The sequence below is a fragment of the Cariama cristata genome, unplaced genomic scaffold (assembly GCF_000690535.1).
Source record: "Cariama cristata isolate BGI_N322 unplaced genomic scaffold, ASM69053v1 scaffold19545, whole genome shotgun sequence".
Taxonomy (NCBI): domain Eukaryota; kingdom Metazoa; phylum Chordata; class Aves; order Cariamiformes; family Cariamidae; genus Cariama; species Cariama cristata.
In genome coordinates this window covers 317-20,220 of record NW_009619426.1, presented here as the reverse complement: position 1 = coordinate 20,220, position 19,904 = coordinate 317, and the positions used below count along the sequence as shown (strand labels likewise).

The 19,904-nt window shown below is 40.7% G+C and overlaps 1 protein-coding gene across 1 annotated transcript; it reads right to left on the bottom strand.

Annotated features, from left to right (window-relative positions):
• Window positions 1–1,263: 1,263 nt before the first annotated feature.
• LOC104162520 (high affinity choline transporter 1-like) lies at window positions 1,264–19,518 on the bottom strand (the record flags this gene model as incomplete). Its single annotated transcript, XM_009701266.1, has 5 exons — window positions 19,341–19,518; window positions 12,504–12,617; window positions 9,351–9,506; window positions 5,370–5,518; window positions 1,264–1,407 (listed from the first exon to the last, which is right to left on the bottom strand). Coding segments are annotated over exons 1-5 (741 nt in total), but the record flags the coding sequence as incomplete, so codon positions are not given.
• Window positions 19,519–19,904: the final 386 nt, after the last annotated feature.

The window sequence follows — 19,904 nt, the reverse complement described above, 5'->3', positions numbered from 1 at the left end:
TATATAACATTGAAGATCCTGATTAGACTTAAAATTATGTTTGCAAAATACTACACAAAAATGTATTATCAAAGGTTGAAAAACCAAATGCTAACAGTTCTGTCCTGAGAGCGGGATTTGAACAGTCTCCACTAAGTAAATAAGTGCCTATTACTAAACAGCATGGAAAGAAAACAAAGCAAATTGCTCACTGAAAGTGCGCAGCCCAGTTCCACGCACTAAATGAGGCAGGAGGCGTTTGGACCAAGCAGTGTGTATGCAGGTGTTTCATAGATGTTTCATGCACACACCGGGACCAAATGAATGTTTCACAGACAACTCTGATTTTGATTTGCTATTTATGACTGTTTTCCTTTGCAACCTTAATAATGTTCCTTTAACAAAGCTTTCCAAATATGTCTAAATTCCTTGCTATAATGCAACAAACAAGATTAAAAGAAAATGTGTCATAATTTAGCAATATCTTTGGTCACCAGCAGAGACAAAACCTTCAGGCTTCCCAGACAGAATACAGTCGCACGAGCTAATGTCACACTTTGGCGCTCTGAGAATTGCTGAAAAATTTAAGCTGGATAAAACAATATATTTAATAGCCCAATTATCAGAAAACTCTGAAGGTTTTTGGTTGAGATTGTTTTAAAAAAACAGAGAAAGGAATCCCAAAGTACATCATGATAATAAAACAGTGTAGAGTTGCTCAGGGACACTGAGAGTGGAAAATGTTAGAATGTGTTGCTAGATCTTCTAACGGAAAGCACTTAATAACCACCAATCCCATGTGCAATACATGGGTATTAAATAACAAAAGCTCTCAGTTCATTCTGGCATGTGTGCACATATGAATTCATCCATCCATCCATCTCTGCAAAGCTTTTTCTACATCATCTATAGCTAGGGTATATTTCATCATTTATATAACATATTTATTGCCTTCTGCAATATATAAATTCCTCTGCCATCAATGACATCGGTTAAGTATTAGCTGCACACTTTTAATTAATTTTAGCATAAGTCAACTCTTTCAGCCTGATGATATTTAAATTGCATTCCTGGCAATGCTGACTTTGACAGCTGTGCTACAATATTCCACTGATATTTCACTGAAATCATTCAAATGTGCAGAAATATTGAGCAGAAGTCAAGAGGGCAAAAGTTTTCAGTTCGCTGGAAACTCTTAACTAGACCCTCTATTATTTTCAGCTGTCACAGTAACACAGTGTGAATGCTTAAATGCTTCATTCCTTCATACAAGCCATCACTTACCAGTAAAAGGAAATTGTCCAGCCATGTGTAAACGTCAAGTGAGTTGACAGATCCAAGCCAAGGTGCTTGGTGCACCTGGTGCACGGCCGTAAGCCCAATGTCTGTCACTGCAGGGTGGGACATAGCAAAGGGTACGCTGATCCACTGTAACCAAAGAGTAACACTTTGTTCAGGTCTCAAGAAGGCATTCTAAATCTGTGAAATTTTAATATTAACATTGATCTGTTTTGCTTCTTGCATGCTGCGGATCAAAAGCCAAGTTGTTGAGCTGACTTGCAGAAGAGTCAAATTATGTGCTGATGGAACATCTCCGAAATCTGGAGAGCGTGGTGATGGATAGCTTACCTCTGTCCTGGAGAGGGTGAGTGCGAGCAAAGAATTCATCAGTGTATAGGAAAGATGCATTTACACATGTTCATTTTATTTTCCCTAAACTCCACATATATTCTTTACACCCCTTCCTGGACCACACTGTAGTGAAACACCTACATATAAATTTGTGTGCAATAGCATCAGGATTTGCCAGTATACAGGCATGAGACATCACAAACACACCTGAAGGCTTGGGAATTTGTTTTTCATTCAACACAAAGAGGGGTGCTGTTGGTGAATCCACACCTCTCTTGCTCCAGAACACTCAGTAGCCCAGTGTTACAGCACTTTTCTACCGTGAGGGTGAGTTCACTCTGGTCTCTTGACTATTTTCAGTCTCTCTGTTTTTGATCTAGGACAAAAGATCAGTTGAGAAACCCTTCCCAGAGACAGTTTTGGCCAGAAGGTTCATTTCCTTCACCAACAGACTTTTTGTGTATTTACTTGCTGACTTATTTTGCAATGGTGTAACTCACTAAATCTCTATGAGGACAAACTCAGAAGCTCCTAACAAGATGAAAACCAGGCTTTGTGCTTTATGGAATACACCATTGCAAGTACGGCATCCTTAAGGCTCCAGCGATATTCAAAACATGCAGATTACCACAATCCAACTGATCACATTTAAGTGTATGGGATAGCAGGAGTAAGAGGGAAAAAAAATCAAACATCTTCCTCTACTTTGTTGTAAAATTATTGGAATAACATGTCAAGAATATATGAATTATTGCTATGTTTTGCTGCACTGCCTATTATTGAGACTGTCATGTACCATAGTATTCTGTTCTCAGTTACATATTAAACTTTGACAATTTAAACACTTAGGCAGAAAGATTCCCTTCTCACTGTCTGCTTGTCCTTTTCTGGGAAAGATCACCAAAATGTTTCAACTGTAGCCAAGCTATTTTGAGGGAAAACAAACATATTGTCAAAATTAATGGATGTTAATACTCTTCCTGTTGAGAAATTAATGGGGAACAAGGATGTCAAATGGATTTTTTTATTCTTGTTTGTGAATGTCAAATCACAAACATGTCCAAGCGATGAGCTTCTGAAGAGCTATAGTTTGCCCATACTCAGCTGCGATTTTCAGTAGGGTAAATTGCTAAAGGTCCATCTGCAGCCTGCATGCCACAGCCCAGGATTTAACAGGGACCGCATTGCAAATGGATTACAAGATTTTGCAATCCATTCAAGTTCCTGACAGTAACCTAGCTCTTTGTGGTCTCAAGAACTTCCTCCATACTAGTAAATAAAACAAGTCAAGACACTTTCTCTGGCCTTGCAGTTTACTGACATGTCATGGTTTGCATCCATATATCTAGACTCTTTTCCCTGCTGAAAAGGACAGCTCTCAGCTGTTCCTGGGAATTATCTGGGAAAATTCTAGTTGGCGTGTGCCAAAACAGTGCCAGGACTGTATTAACAATTAAGCACTACAGCTGATCCTGCGTTTTCACCTTGGCACTGTTTAACTTGCTTAATATAGACAGAGATCCTATTTCTTCATTGAGCCCTTTCTAGCAGGAGTAGAAAATTCACTGTTTTGAATGAAGGGTCAATAAAACCAAGGCTCATGGAAGTGAAGCAGAAACTGGGACTTTATGTTGGGACTTGAAGCTCAGGAGTAGAAATAGCAGGTAGCTAGAAGGACCTGGACCTCATCGGTTTGGAAACAAGAGACAAAGGACTTCTACGTGGTGGCAAAGAGTTTAGAATGGGGAATTAATAATACAGCTGAGATGAAGAGTCAGTAAATAGTGGGGATACACTGCAGGATCAGCAAAAGACTCACCGGGCAAGACAAAGACAAAGAGCTGAGAATTGCAGATGTGGGTATAGGAGAGAGAGGAGGGAAAGATTTTAAGAGAGAGAGATTACGTAGGACTGTAAGGAGAAAATCAGGGAAGTATGTGGAGTGGCTGAAATAGGGGTTATGGAAGCCTAAGGAAGAAACTGTGGCTGAAATGAGGAGCCAGGGTAGAGAACAGAAGTTTTTAGAACAAGCACCTGTAAGGAACAGGAGAAGAACAGTTATTAGAGGAATGAGCAGTAAAGCTCTGTGCCCGTGGGAATGCAAACTGCTCCAGAGCCTGGAGGGGAAGCTGGGATACCTGTGTCTGTGACATCTTCTGCTGTGACAACTGCTGTGAAAGTGTCCCATCTCATCTAAAACTGCCTCCCCTACAGCACGACCATTTAGATGTTGTCTGAGCCTTCCAGCCCCACTAATGACTCTCGAGGTTATGAATATGGTTCCTTCTCCATGACATTATTGCTGTTTATTTTAAATAGGAAATTACATAACGAGCCCAACCTGAACTAAAAGAACACTATTAAAGCTACAAATCCAACAATTTAGAAGACTGCTATACAGCATTCATTTGCTTTCCCCTCCCTGTCAGCTTCCTGCAGCCTTTAATACAGGATAACATGTTGTTATTCCACGGCATCAGGGTCTTTAGCAGTGCATGAGTTGTTCTCATTGGAAAAGCATTTCTGTATTTTGATTTATCTACAATTTTGGGAATTTACGTAATGCACACCATCTGTAGAAACTGAATGGTTCACAAATATGCATGTTAGGGAAGAAGACAGTATTTTCTCCATGGTGCAGGTGAAGAACAAAGGTATGAGAGAAGAAGATTTGGAATAACTTCTCATTTGAGGTGTCTAGCTGGAACTTGGATTTGCTTTTTCAGGGTATTTAGCATCGTTCCCATGAAGTCAGTTACAAGAGAGAATGCTTAGCACTTCTGCAAATAAGACCATTGGACCTCATGGTAGGATGCCGCAGAGTGAGGAGGCACAGGGGGTTGGTTATTGACCACCTGTGTGAGCTCTGGCTGAAGCAATTTCCCTAGAGCTGCACAAGAACGGCGGTGAAAGCAGAGAAACAGCTCTGGGTCCCCAAGGTGCCATTCTGTTCCTTCACCTTGAACCACCCCATTTATTTCAGTCTGTCTCAGATCTCTGCACGCCTTTAACCATCTATTACTGCCACTGGCAAACAAAGGCAGCAGCTTCTTTGATTGCCCCCCTGTGATCTGAGCCCTGTTGCATTGATGTTTTTCAGAGTAGGGCTTAAAGAACAGCAGTAAATAAAAGAAAAGGCTACCCACTGGCCTATCATTGATAGCTGATGAGAGGATACTCATACCAGCATATTCCAAGGTCATCTGGTGAGACTTCCTATACTATGGTCTCCAAGGATGGTGGAGGGAAATGAGGGAAAAACCAAGAAGGAGATTTAAAGCAGGAGGTTAACTAAGCTGTGTGAGTAGGTGATGGCTACAGGAAAGAGAAGCAGGGGAGTATCAGCTCTGCAGGTCCAATACCAGCGTTTCTGGACTGCTTTATCGACTGCTTCCTACGTCTGATACCTCCATCCTGTGCCTGTGCCTCGGTCCTATGGACGGATAGGGAAGGAGTCAGCTCCAGTCCTATTCTGAGTCAGACATTGGAAAATTGCAAGAGTGTTTGCACTCTCAGACTGGTTGGAAAAAAAGCCAAAGAATCAGGTGTCTTGGTCAGCATTATGGCCAAAGCAGGGGCTGTATGTTGATGTAAATGCAGAATTTTAAATTCAGAGCTCTGTGAGTGGAGATATTCCTTCTCCGTGCTTTCAGTGAAGACACAGTTCCAAAACTGAAGGCAGGCAATAGGTTTCAGCAATCATCACAAGGCTCAGGGCAAAATCCTCAACAAAGAAGAGAAAAACAAGCCAAACTTACCAGTCCCAGAAAGATGCAGAAGAGCTGAACTACATCAGTGTAGGCCACAGAATAAAGCCCACCCACAAGCGTGTACATAGTTGCAATCAGGGCAGAAATAATGACTGAAATATTGACATTAATGTCAATGATCACACTTATAGTGGCACCTATGGGAAAAAACAAAGCACCGTGTATTAGTGTATGTCACAGTACGTCTGCTGAGTAGGCTCACCTTTATTAAGTTGCATATACAGGTGCTGGTCTGACACTTAGCAAGGGGATGAAGATATTCCCCCTCTATCTTCTGCACACCCCTTCTGCATCTCTGAAGGGAGTAGGAAAAGGAAGGCTCCTGTTGGTCTAAGTTTAGCATCTGTCATTTTGCAGGTTCTTACAAAATGGAGGAGAGAATGGTCCCAACAGCCTTTCCTTGCATTGCTCAAGCTCTGTAAGGACTACACTCTCTTGGTCTGCCTGGAGAAAAGCAGCCATGCACAGACAGCTGAAGTTTCCCTAGGGGAGCTGCAGCAGCATGGGAATGAGCGTAACCTTGCAGTAAAAGCTGTCCCTAGGGGAGCTCTGCTGCAACGTATCACACCCTTTTGTGTCTCACTTCTGCTTGGAGCTAGCCCATTTCGACCAAGGAAAGAACGGTAGAGGAGGCATCAGCTATAGGGACGATTGTCCACTGGCCCTTCTAAAGTGCCCTTGAATTGTTTACATGGGACAAAGGTGGATTTCTTTGCAAACTGGAGAAGCCATCCTCCATTGTCAACCTATAAACCAATAACTTTGCCAAGCGCCATCAAGCAGGTTTCATTTGTTGGAAACAAACCACAATGTTGAGCTGACCAGGGATACTTGCTGGCAATGGTCCTTCTAATGCAGCCCAGCATGTCATTGGCTTTCTTTGCCACAAGGGCACTTTGCTGGATCATGGTCAACTTCATTGAATTGTAAGACTTCCAGGTCCGTTTCTGCAAACCTGCTTTCCAGCTGGTCAGCCTCCAGCCTGTACTGGGACATCAGGTTCTACCTCCTGAGGTGCAGGACTTAGCATTTCCCTTTGTTGAACTTCATAAGGTTCCTGTTGTCCCATTTCTGCTGTTTGTTGAGGTCCTTCTGAATGGCAGTACAATCATCTCGTCTATCAGCAACTCCTCACAGTTTTTATTTTCTGCAAACTAGCTGAAGGTGCACTTGGTCCCATCAGCCAGGTCATTAATGAAGATGTTACATGATACAGGACTCAGTATTGACCTCTGGGGTGCACAACAGGTGACTGGCTACCTGGTGGCATCCATGCTGCTGGTCACAGACCTCAGAGCCCAGAAGTTCAGGCAGTTTTCAATCCTCCTCACCGTCCACTTATCTAGTCTGTACTTCATCTGTTTGTCTGTGCCTTCGTTGAAGATGGGAGTGACATTTGTTTTCTGCCAGTCTTGAGGAACATCCCTGATTAGCACAGTCTTCAGAAGATTACTGAGAGTGTCCTTGCGATACTATCAGTCAGCGCTCATGGGATGCATCTCATTAGGTCCCATGAAATTGTGTCTATCCAGTCTATTTAAATGTTTCCTAATCTGATCCTTCTCCAACAAGCCTTCCTTGCCCTGGACTTTCCTAGGGTTCTCAGGATCCTGGGATCCCTGAAGGCTGATCTTGCCAACAAGGAATGAAGCAGAGAAAGCACTGAGTACCTCAGCCTTATCCACATCCTTTGCCACCAAGTCCCCTGTCCCATTTAACAGTAGCCCATGTTTTCCCTAAGTTATGTACTTGTTGAAGGCTTTTTGCTGCCCTACACGGCTGGATTAAGATCCAGATGGACTTTGGCTTTTCTAAACCCATCTCGGCATGCCCAGATAGTGCCCCTGTATTCCTTCCAGGTCACCTGTCCCTGCTTCCACCTCTTGGATGCTTCCTTTTTATGTCTGAATCTAGCCAGGAGCTCCTTTGTCATCCATGCAGGTCTCCTGTGAGCTTTGTTTGTTTTCCTGGTTGTCAGGATGAACTGCTCTTGAGCTTGGAGGAGGTGATCCCTGAATATCAACCAGCTCTCCTGAACTCCTCTTCTCTCCAGGGCTGTCTCCCATGGGATTCCTCCAAACAGATCCCTGGAGAGGCCAAGTCCTACTCTCCTGAAGTCCATTGTTGCAGTTCTGATTTTTGCCTTGTTCCCCCCTCTCAGGACCCTGAACTCCACCATCTCGTTAACACTGCAGCCAAGTCCGCCTCTGACCTTCACATCCCTAACTAGTTCTTCCTTGTTTGTAAGTAACAGGTTCAACACAGCACCTCCTTTCATCAGCTCCCTGATCATTTGTGTCGGGAAGTTGTTGTCAGCGCACCCAAGAAACCTCCTGAATTGCTTGTGCCCTCCTGCACTGCCCTTCCAGCAGCTATCAGGACAGTTATACATTTCCCTTAGATGTATCAGCTATTTCAAGTGATTGAAGCATTTTAAAACCACGTTTAAAAAAATCCTCTCCTTCGAAGTAGGATGATTCAAATTAAATAGCTTGAAACAACTTTTAGTCTCTGAGGGTATTGTAGATGGATATTCTTGACCACATAGGTAGAAGAGTTCTGGCAGTAGAACACAACATGATGTGTGATATGTAAGAGCTGCTGGGAGCTGCCAGGCATTTTTTTGCTGTACAGTGACCCTTCAAAGTTCACATGCTTAAGGACTACAAGCTCAGACCTCTTTCACAAGCTGGAAGCCCTGTCTTTCCCTTCCACAATCTTGCTGAGCAAGGAGTCATGAAGAAGATCGAGTAGTGAAGAGTACTGGGATTAAATATTCATCAGTGAGGACAGGTGTGCAAATCAGAAGGTATAGCATAACTAGATTATTTACAGAATAGTTAAATCAAAACCTTCAATGACCTTTATAACCATTGGCAGTCTTCAACTGTCAGCTGGTAACATAAACCTACTGGAAAGGTATTCACACCACTTGCTTTGAAATACCACCGATTAGCTTGTCCTCAATCAAAAAGAAAGTATATTCCAAATACTCAGAGTGTTCTTCAAGTTATTCAACTCCTATCACCTCAGCATGTAGTGTGTTCTTAGTCCTTTAAGGGTTTTGTGATGAAATTGTGGTAAACAAGCTCCCCGTTGCTCTGCAGTTCATCAGAGCACAGCTGGAGAGTACCTTCAAAGTTTATTTTCCATTTAAAATAGCTTGTGCCAGAAAGCATTACCACATGCATGTGCCCTATGAGTATGATTAGCTGGTAAAAGTCAACTACTGGTGCCTCAACTCAAGGGCTTTCTCAGTTCTTCAAGGGATTGCTAAGTTCAGGCCTGAAATATAATTAAAAACCCTGGAAACTGATTTTTTTTTTCAGGACTGGATGAGTAGCCGGGTGATTTTCTATTGGGTCATAGTTCCACTAACTCTCTGAATACTTTCTTGAATCCTAAGTATTTTCTTCATTTTGTAAAGTAGAAAGCCATTCAGAATTGAATAATACTTCAATTTCTTGATCAGCATCTGGTTTACTTTTAGTATTTGTGCTATGGAAAGTTCTGTATATGTAGGTCTCCTATATGCAAAGAATTACTTCGGTTAGATGCATTGGCAGTAGTGTTTCATGTCTTTAAAGGAAATATTGACTGGCTTCTGTGATCTCAGTGGTGTAAAAAAGAACCTGCGTCAGCCTTGACACAAAAGGGACGTCTACAATCACTCGTGTCACCCTGACAATTAAAGCTAATTTGTTGCTAAATCTTTTCATGCTCTTTGAAAAGGGACAACCTAAAGATACTTGAAAATTAATAGATACCTTGCGTGTCTTTCCATTACCAAAATAATTAATGGGGTATCATTACCGGGTTTAATTACTAGTTAGCACGGGTCTGAGAACAGTCACACTGAATCATTTGGCTAGGATAGTTAGCATTTGAAGCCAGAATTTTAATGCATTTCTGGTTTTCTTAATCCTTTTCACCTGTGATAAATTAATATTTATATTGTTTAATCCTTACCTAAGGCAGAGAAGATGGCAGCAGCCCAAAACATTTCTCCCATTAAAGCTGGAATAAACAGTAGTCCTCCCATCCTTTTTCCATAAAGCTGCTGAAAAGGGTCAAGCATTGTCACATAGCCTTTGGATCGCATGGGTTTTGCAAAAAAAAGGCCACCTACAAAGAAAAGTAGCATAAGACATCAGCTGCAGCGCAGAAATGTATTGCCATTAAGGAGGAAAACGTTGGTTGCCAGTTAAGGGTACAAAAATATCAGTATTACCATTCTTTTTTTTTTTTTTAAAGAAATAAGTACAGTTAAAATATCCTCTATGAACTCTTACCTTACATCTGTCCACAGAGTTACACAAACACATCCACACCATGAATATCTATGGTCTGATAATGAAAAATAGGCTGTCTTATCTTGTGTGATTCAGTTTACTTATCTGTCATTTTGGATGCTGTCAGAGTTTTGTCTAATTTTGGATCAGCCTAAGGGAGTGGCTTTTCTACCTAATCCTGTTCACTCTTAGAGTGGAATCCTGCATGGATTTTCACATGGTCCTACTCTAAAAATAAAACTGTCTGGGATCCCTGGATCAGAAATACGAGTTCACACACGCTTTAGTCCACATACAGCAAATCTGATTCTTTCAGGACAATTCAGATTTATTATGTATGCTTAAATCAACCTTACAACACCTGCAGAGCAGGTCAGATGCTTTCTGGGCTCTGCAGGTGTCAAGCTCCCGGAGCATTTGTCATACACTTATTTCATTTATACATGTTCAGGAATTTTGATGTATCACAATTCCGCTCTGCCTGGCTGGCATATGGGCTGGATATGTACATAAATGTGCAAAGGCCTCACCTTTCTAATGTACAGTCCCCAAATCCTCTCTGACTGGGGAAAAAATGGACATATCTCAGGAAAGCTGAAAGAGCCCTTGTGTGGAACCTGTGTAGTTGAGACCTGCACATGAGTGTAACTAAGTAGACTTCTTCCACAGTAAAACTACTAAAATGCAATGTGTAAGGTACAATAAAAAAAGCCCTGGAAAACCAGCCAATTCCCCATAAAATCTACTGTACATTATTTGACGACCCTTAACTAGGTTCTTCATCACAAGAAATGTAATGTATTCATTATATTGTACAGAAGATTTTTCACATTTCTATGTATTACCTTTTATCACTCATATTTCTTCATTTCATTAAGTTCCCTGAACAGAAGGTACTGGCTTACCAATCACAATTTATTTATACTGCTAATGTTAACTTTCTCTCTAGGCAGGTTGTTCAGATGCAAAAACCCTCCAGCATTTTTTTACTATTCTTGGAATGGTCATGGATTCTATTCCTATTCTCCTTGTTATGTCATCATTACAAAGTACAAATAAAAGAAGGAAAAAACAGTCACTGGTATTATAATCTATTAGAACGTTCAAGCATCTGTCAAAGGAAATAGGAGATTTTCTAACCTTTAAAACTAAATAGTTTGAAAAACTAGGAAGAGTGGTGTGCAGCACAACATTGAACTTACAGGGAGATTACATCAATCTTAAATCCTTCAATCCTTCTGATCTGAAGCAGTAATATTTCTCCTAGCCTTGTATTCACAATTTATTTTTTTTTTAAAGGAAAAACAACTCCTCCCCTCAAACCTGCAAGTACAGATCACGCCTACAGGAATGCTTTCCTCTGTGCTCTGCAGAGAGATGTGGTCACAGGATACAGACTTTTTTTCTCTGCAGTGGCCATTATAATTTCCAGGAAAGAAGAGTCTGGACATCTGAAAACAGCTGGAAATGAAGGGAGAGGCACCTCAACCCCTTCTGGGCTAATATTAATTTGTGTCAATTCTACAGAGGCTAAGATTCAGGAAGATGCTTGCGACTACGAACCTAACGACCGCTTAATGACATCGATAGATCATGACCCCATAATGACATCAACTGATCTCCCAGCAGACATCTACTGTTATTGTTTTCCTTACAGGAAAGAGAGCTGCTCTCAGGGATGGGAACTACTACTCAAGTTGGAGCTGGCCCGCACGCACCAGAGAGGAACATCTACGATGGGGAACGTTTCTACCTGGGAGGAGAGGACAACCAGGACAGGCCATAAAAAAGCTGTTTCCAATGGGGAAAAAAGACTCAGGAGGGAAACCAAGTTGTATAGGAAGAAATAAAAGGGGCGAGAAGACCTGGATAAGCAACCAAAGGAAACAAAGGGACAGACTAGGTGGGAGGACAATGAGAAAAGACTCAAAACAGGCTGAGGTGTCAGGTGTTATTAGAAAGGCTAATACACCGGTCATATTAATGAAAGATGAAAAACACGGAATCTTTTTTGTAACAACTTTCTCTTTAAACAGTTGCATCAGCAATTGCCTTAGGGACATGATGTAGTCAACAATTTTGTGGTGTATTCATCATGGCTCACAAGGCAATACTTTCTTTGTAAGCTGCTCCATGTGGTTGAGACACAGTGAGAAACTTTTTATTGCTATTATTTCTGAGACCACATTTCAGGAATTAGAGGCCACAGCATTAAAGTTATAACCTTGTCTGTATTTTACACTCTGGTCCTGCATATAGCAGGATTGTGTATTTGCATTTTGACAAGTGATTTGGAGTTTTGTACTGCGTTTAAGAGGATGCTTGGACCAATTTTAAGGAAATAGACTGGTTCTACTACAGACTTCCTGCACTAAACTAGACAAGTTACTTAGACGCTTGCTGACGATCTGTAAGGTATAAACACTTCCCTAAACTGAAAGGATATTTGCCACTCTTGAATTCAAAGATTTATAGGTGCCATGATACTATCATGTTCCACATGTTACAGGCACTTATAGAAAACCCCATTATATAAAAATCAGTATATACAATTAAAAAAAATACCACAACAAAATCTTTTTTATTGTGACCTCCATAGATCACTATGGTAATAATCAAATAGGTCTTGCCAAGACATTCAGAACCCTTAAGTTATCAAACTATTTATAGTGATTTTCTGTTTTTCTTTTAATAGCCAAACCTATCAGCAGAAGGGATCCTGTTTACCTCAGTATCCTTTTATCAGACCCTAGTTTTTTCATTTCAAACGCTGGACTTGTCATCAGAACTGTTTAGAATGAGAGATTGTTAGCTTTAGTTCTTTGCTTACCTAAAACCAGACTAAGGGAATACCCAATAGGTGCCTGAGCCCAAGCTAGACCGTAGCCTGGGACATACACGGCTTCTGCTGTCCCGTTGATGTAACCTCCTCCAACCCATGTGGCTGAAAAAGAAGAGGTGGAAAAGTCTTTAATGTACACAAAGAAAGAAAACCTCCCACTCTATAGAATGAAATTATCATCACTTATAATATTGCTATTTGTTATTATATATACGGTACAAGTGCCAGACATGGAATCCTTCTATAAAAGATAGTCCTAATTAAAAAAGACTTACAACCTAAGCATACGAAAAAAGAAGTCAGATGGACTGTGACTGGATCATCAAGGTGTCTAAGCCACTGTATAGTCAGTGAAGATGTGAGGGCTGAGTCCCCCACTACTTGTTTACAATGAATGAAGCACATCAACTTATTAACCACTACTATTTTCTTCATGTTAGTCCAAATGAAGGAGTGATGTAAGGAGGGATCTGAAAAACTGTAAGCATGCAGTGATAAAGTCATCCTAGCTGGGAAAACTCAAAACATTTAGATTAGACAGGAGTTTAATGAATACATCATTTACTAGGGCCTTCATGAAACAAATTGCCCTTAAAACTTTGCGAAATTTTAAATTGTGGCTACATGAAGCATATTTAGTAAACATTGCCTTCCCTAAATGCTGTATTTCCATATAGGGCTGTGGTGGTTTTGTGTTGCTATTTAAGTTCTAAACTTTGATTCATTTATCTTTGTGCTTCCTGAAGACATATTCCAGAAGTGAATAGTGCTATCTATAATATCTCTGATTTTATCTCTCTAAAAAGCAGTATTTTTAATATCCCAGCCTCACACCCTTAATGAAATGATTCTCTGCCTTGAAGGCGATTTTCTACATTTAAGAGTTTGGGACCTACAGTATGTATGAAAGAAAATTTCCAACACAGAAATATATTGTGATTACATCTGCAAAAATAACTCACAACAAATTACATAATAAAGTTTATCTCCTCCTGTTTGCAGATTCCATGAATAACATTCTTGATTTTCTCTAATGTATAACGAGTAAGTTTTATGAATCTGGGTCTGTAGTTTGAACAAGGGCAGGCAGATCATTACAAGTACTAGATTTTTTGAAACGCTATTTTGATGTGCCTCAGAAGCCTTTCTTTTCTCATATAGAAGTAGTTCAGGCTTTCTGGGTAAAAATTCACAGTTGGAAGAAATTTATTTTCCTTAAGCATTCTTCAGCATTTTCCCAGTATCCACCATCATACAAGCAAATTTGATTTTGTGTTTAAGAAAAACAATTGGAGATAAACACAAATGAAGACAATTGAATTAAAGTTCCTAAAGAAATGTCATGAAAATCTAAATGGCCACTCTTTTCTGCTTAGCCGTGACATCTCTCAAATACTACCAGAAGGCACGTTTTTAAACTCAATGCTAAATTACACCATGGCCTTAGAATCAAAGATCTCTGGCAACCAGAGTATTACAATTGTCCCCCTTTCAGCATTTGAAGCACAGGAATCAACCATTCTGTTGTTGGAAATGTTATAACGGGCTTGTATGAGGGCTGTGCATGCAGAGAAAGTCTGTGACAAAAGAAGTGACCCCAGGAGCCCTGTTATTGGTAAACTTTTGGGTATCAAGATCTGTTGTGCACTACAGAAACAAGACAAGAAGTGAGTGATGCCCATGTGGGACCACATGGAGAAGATGAGTGAACACTGATCCTTGATGGGAAGAGCAGGGATACAGAATCTACATAAAAAGTTGTCAGATATTTGGGATGACAGTGTGAATTAAGGTAGGCAGGAATGTGTTGCTTTGGTTACCAGAGTTCTAGGATCACAGAACCATAGAATCATGGAATGGTTTGGTTGGAAGGGCCCTTAAAGATCATCCAGTTCCAACCCCCTGCCATGGGCAGGGACACCTTCCACCAGACCAGGTTACTCCAAGCCCCATCCAACCTGGTCTTGAGCACTTCCAGGGATGGGGCAGCCATGGCTTCTCTGGGTAAACTGTTCAAGCACCTCACCACACTTGCAGGAAAGAATTTCTTCCTAATACCTAATCTAAATCTACCCTCCTTCAGTTTAAAACCGTTACCCCTCATCCTATCACTACACTCCCTGATACAGTCCCTCTCCAGCTTTCCTGTAGGTCCCCTTTGGGTCCTGGAAGGTTGCTCTAAGGTCTTCTCAGAGCCTTCTCTTCCCCAGGCTGAACAATCACAACTCTCTCAGCCTGTCCTCATAGGAAAGATGCTCCAGCATCCTGACCATCTTGGTAGCCCTCCTCTGGACCCATTTGAGCAGGTCCATGTCTTTCTTACGTTGGGGGGGCGGGGCAGAGCTGAAGGCAGTACTGAAGGGGGGTCTCAGCAGAGTGGAGCAGAGGGGCAGAATCCCCTCCCTTGACCTGCTGGCCACGCTGCTTGGGATGCAGTCCAGGATGCAATCGGCTTTCCGGGCTGCCAGCGCACGTGGCTGGGTCATATTCACTTTTTCATCCATCAATACTCCCAAGTCCTTCTCTGCAGGGCTGCTCTCAATCCACTCATTGCCCAGCCTGTATCCATGTTTGGGATTGCCCTGACCCATGTGCAAGACCTTGCGCTTGGCCTTGTTGAACCTCATGAGGTTCACACAGGCCCACCTCTCCAGCCTGTCAAGGTCCCCCTGGACGGCATCCCTTCCCTCTAGAGTATCAACCACACTGCTCAGCTTGGTGTAATCTGCAAAGCTGCTGGCAGAGCACTTGATCTCACTGTTCAAGTCCTTGACAAAGATGCTAAATAATAGTAGTCCCAGTATGGACTCCTGAGGGACACCAGTTGTCACTGATCTCCAGCCGGACATTGAGCTGTTGACTGTTGAGTCCATGACTACCTGGGATGTGTGTTGCCTATTGTGTCTCAAGCAGCATAGAGGAACAGGTTGTAAGCACCTGTATACAATAAAAAAAGTAAATATTTAGAAAGGGAATTACATTTTTCGCCTTCCCTGGAAAAAGCATGAGCATGAATTCTGCATGAATGATACCCACTTCTAGATGGGGAATAATATCCCACAGTCAGGGACAGGTGTCCGGCACTGCTGCAGCTGTGGTGCAAGGGGGCTTCAACATCCACCATCGATTTGCCTGGGGTTGCTACGGAGGTGGCGGGTGCTCTCCAAGGGGCACTTCAATGCTTTGCCTAACTCCCTTATTTTTTTCTGGAGGGGGTCAGGTCACTTCACTTCTGTGTGACACTGAGGGGGCCCTGGCTGAAGGGGAACAATGCCCTATGGACCGATATTGCTGGGAAAGGTGGCATGAAGGATTTAGCACTTACCTTCAATTTGATTTCCTGATTTTGGGATTGGGGGTTGAAAAACAGCTGCTGGTTAACTTTTGTGTGCACGTGACTGGTCTGAAACATCTGCAAAGGACCCCAGAGCTCTAGGAAAGTGCTATATGGCTTTTTTTGAGGGGATGAACGGGTAGCTAGCACATACATTGACATCAGTAAATACATCAGAAAAGAAATAATGAGATATGATAGGATTTGATTTCAACCTTAGATATTAGTTTTCTGATCCTCAGTTTACTAAGCCACAATTTAAAGTTAGTTTAATATCTTTTTTGGTGAAATTATTTTTTTTTTTTTCTAAATCAGACAAAAGGAATATAAAATCTAATAATCTATGGAAACACTCATGTGATAATCTATTTTAATCCTCTCTGCCTGCCATCTGAAAGACCAAAAAATGCAGCAAATACCAACATCCATTTAAAACATGCATCATAAAAAATGATCAGACAAATACTGAGGATATGGAGTACAATTCTGCTCTTAGCTCGTACGAGGAACACAGAAATTAATCTCAGATTTCTTTATATATGTTGATATCTATTAGAAAATCAGATTTTTTGGCACTTCTTTATGAAGTCTGACCACTCAAATTATTGAATCAACTCATTAAGTTCTGTAAAATGAAATCCTGACCTAAGGATTACAAAAAAATAGAATTTTGTAATTTTTTTTTTCTTGTGGAAGGATATGTAGCTCCATCCAACTAAAACGAAAAAATGGCATCAATAGATTATTAACTTTTTGATCATCTTTGTAAGCATTCGATTATCTCATGTCAAATATTTTCTTTGAGGTTTAAATTCAAATCAGTTTAAACGAAATCAGAATAGACTCGTTTGTCACAGATACCACTTCTTAAGAATTTCACCCACAAATTAAGTGACACTAATATTTAATGCCACATTTTAACTATAATGATGTAAAAATGATACACAGATTAAAGGCGTGTCTACTGTGGTACTATGTTAGCTCATTTTAATATGAGCTGTTGTGATCCATCCACAACTCAAGCTTCTCACTCTTTCTGATTGCAGACACACACGGGCTTTGTTTTTTAGGCGTTTCTGTAGCTAGTTGATACAGCTGCTTCTTCAGGATCATCGTATACATCCACATATGTCCATAGCCATTATTCATAGGTAGTGTATTTGCTTTAAGGCTTTTCAATGCCATTTAGAAAACCAACTATAATTACTCAGAAATCTTGAATCCGTCTCTATGCAGTCACAATGCTTACGCTCTGGATTTTATTTTGAATTTATAGGCTGAGTTCTGTCATCTTCACCACCAAGTAGCCCTAGAAACTGTTGCCATTTTCGTAGCCAATACCCATGGAACATGGTAATGTTTGTCTCGGGTAAGAAAGACGGAGTTAGGTCTTATAACTCAAAGTATCTCATGTCCATACAGAACAATATCCTTTCTGGAGATCTTTAAAAATTGCTTGTTTTCCTTTTACAGGGTAGGCTTTTCTTTTTAATTCCTGTTTAGACGGTTAAAGCTGTGAAATATAAAGATGATGTTGGAATAGTCATGTATCTCCGGAGGCATGGTTATGAGGTGCAAAGTCTGCATCTATCATTTTTAAAGAAGCAAACATGGCCTTGAATAATGTGACCATTTAGTAAAAATTATTGCCGATTTTGGTCAGCTTACCTTCACAATTGTTTTGTTCTGGCTTTACAAACTGAATGTCCCAACCACCCAACCGAGACAAAACTCAGACTAACCTAACCCCTGGCGCAGTAGCCTTGTGCCCACAGCTAACTTTGTGTGCCAGCCGTGGTTCCCTCAAACCGAGAGCATAATTTACTTGCCCCCTCAAGCTTTAATTACCATCTTTAAGGAAGGCATAGGTGAGGAAGCGTGTAAACCCTGACTGTATAAAATCCATGAGTGTTTTAGCTGCCTGAAGGCTTTGGGATCAATCAGTCTGATATTCTACCGCAGAGATGATATACTACGCTGTCTCTAGAGCTTACATGAGACGGGTTGAGTGCGCGTGGGTGTGAATTGTGGTGGCTGGAGAAATTGCCTGCAATATAGGAAACCCCAGTTCAAGTCTCATCTCTGCTTCAGCTGTTATGAAAAATATTCCTGTAAAATTAGATTAAGGAAACCAGAATTTGTGTCCTCTTCCACAGGCAAAGCCGTTAGTCATAACCGCTTGTGCGGGGAATGTCTTGTTTCGTCTCCGCTCCCCCAACCTAATGATTACAGCTTTGTGGCAAGCAATATCTCCGCAAAATATTCTGGTTTCAGTGTTCTTGAAAACATTTCATTCAGCAGAAAGCAACCAAACCAGCTCTTGCTATGAGCAGAATCTCATCATATCTGATGCTTCAGTAGCCAATGGATACGTGATACAGTAAATTATAGCAAAGTGTGAAAAGTAGAACATCTGCCTGTATTCAAACTTTGTTGACTTCTACAAACATTCTTTACTCAATATCTAACTATTCAGTCTTTGAATGAGCAAAATGCCCCTGCAAGGTGATGGGAATTTCTCTTGGTTAAAGAACACAGAATTTTGGCCGGAGTTTTATCTGTCTCTTCTTTATTAGATAACTGTGAAACCAGAAGAGGGCAAAACAGCAAAACATAAATATAACCTGATAAATCCAATTTGGCAATTGGCTTTGCCTGAATAGGATTTAGAAAAAATAAAAAACGAAGCATGCTTAAAAATTAAATCACTTAAATAAAAATGGTGGGCCAATTCACTCTTTTTATAATGCATTTTTGTTCCAATACTGTATGTTAGCTGTAAGATTTGAGATTTTGGACCATACTGTGAGTATCTTACCCAGGTAAGACACCTGGTTCGACTGGCTCTGGGAGTCAGACAGGATTGCTTACAAAACCAGTGAAGAACTCTTCCTTCACCCAGGCTTTGCTTACTGGTACTACTATTATCAGCAATGTATTATTTTGCCAAACTGCTGCCAAAGAAGCTAAAAGAATCCACAAAGTAAGTCTGCTGAAATCAGTGGAATTGGAAGTCTGGATTTATGCCAATTTTCTTTTAGAAACTTATTCTTAATTGATTTTGCACATCATCATCAACCCCCCCCATCTTTTTGCATATAAACTTTGTTTTACTCAGATTAAACAAAAATAACTCACCAATTTGGATGGCTTTAACAACAATAACAATTATTTTAAAACTGGATTTCTTATTAATCTATACAAATTCTATACTTCTGTCCCAAATATATGTGATCTACAGATTAATATGAAAGCAATGAATAAGAATTATATTATATACTTCTTGTATGATTTTAAAATATTTGTTGTTTTTATATAGATGTTACATTTGGCTGTTCACTAAACAGCGTTAGCATCAACTGGAAAAAAAAATACATATTTTCTCCATTTTGCATTATTCAACATGCAGATTACACTTCTTGATTCAGATGAAAAACTGACAAGTTGTATGCTGGTTAGAAAAAAAAAAAGAAAAGCTGTTTTTTACATACCGGTCATTGTAAATCCACCAACTAGCAAGCCAATGTCTCTTCCACCGACTATGATAGCTTCGCTGCGATCTCCTTCGCTGCCGGTGTTCTTGGTTTTCCAAGCAGCCCATATCCCAACCGCCAGGATCGCCAGGTAGAATACAACGATGGCCACCAGCCCCTCCACATGGAAAGCCATGTTGAAGTCCCGGCTGTTTCTTTGATCGCTATTTCATTAAGACCTCTGGAGAGAATGCAATAAGAGGTTTGCTTTTAACAAACCTGGTAGGATGCTTTTTAGAATCGGTGCACAAAGAAAACTTGAATGGTTATTAAAGAGACTGTTCTGGTGAATTTCTGAAATGAGTATTTCAGATGTAATTGGAATTAAGTTTACATGCCTGTGGAGTAACAATCAACAATTGTAACCTGCTATTACAAAGGGAAACGAATGATGTGGCTGAAAGCTACACAATTCTTAGGAATCAGTTACTGAGCACTGAATTCTCTTAGTCTCACAAAGTCCTCAATGCCTGGGAGCGCCTCAGTTAAGAAATAGTTTGGTGCATGGAAGAGAAGGTCTTT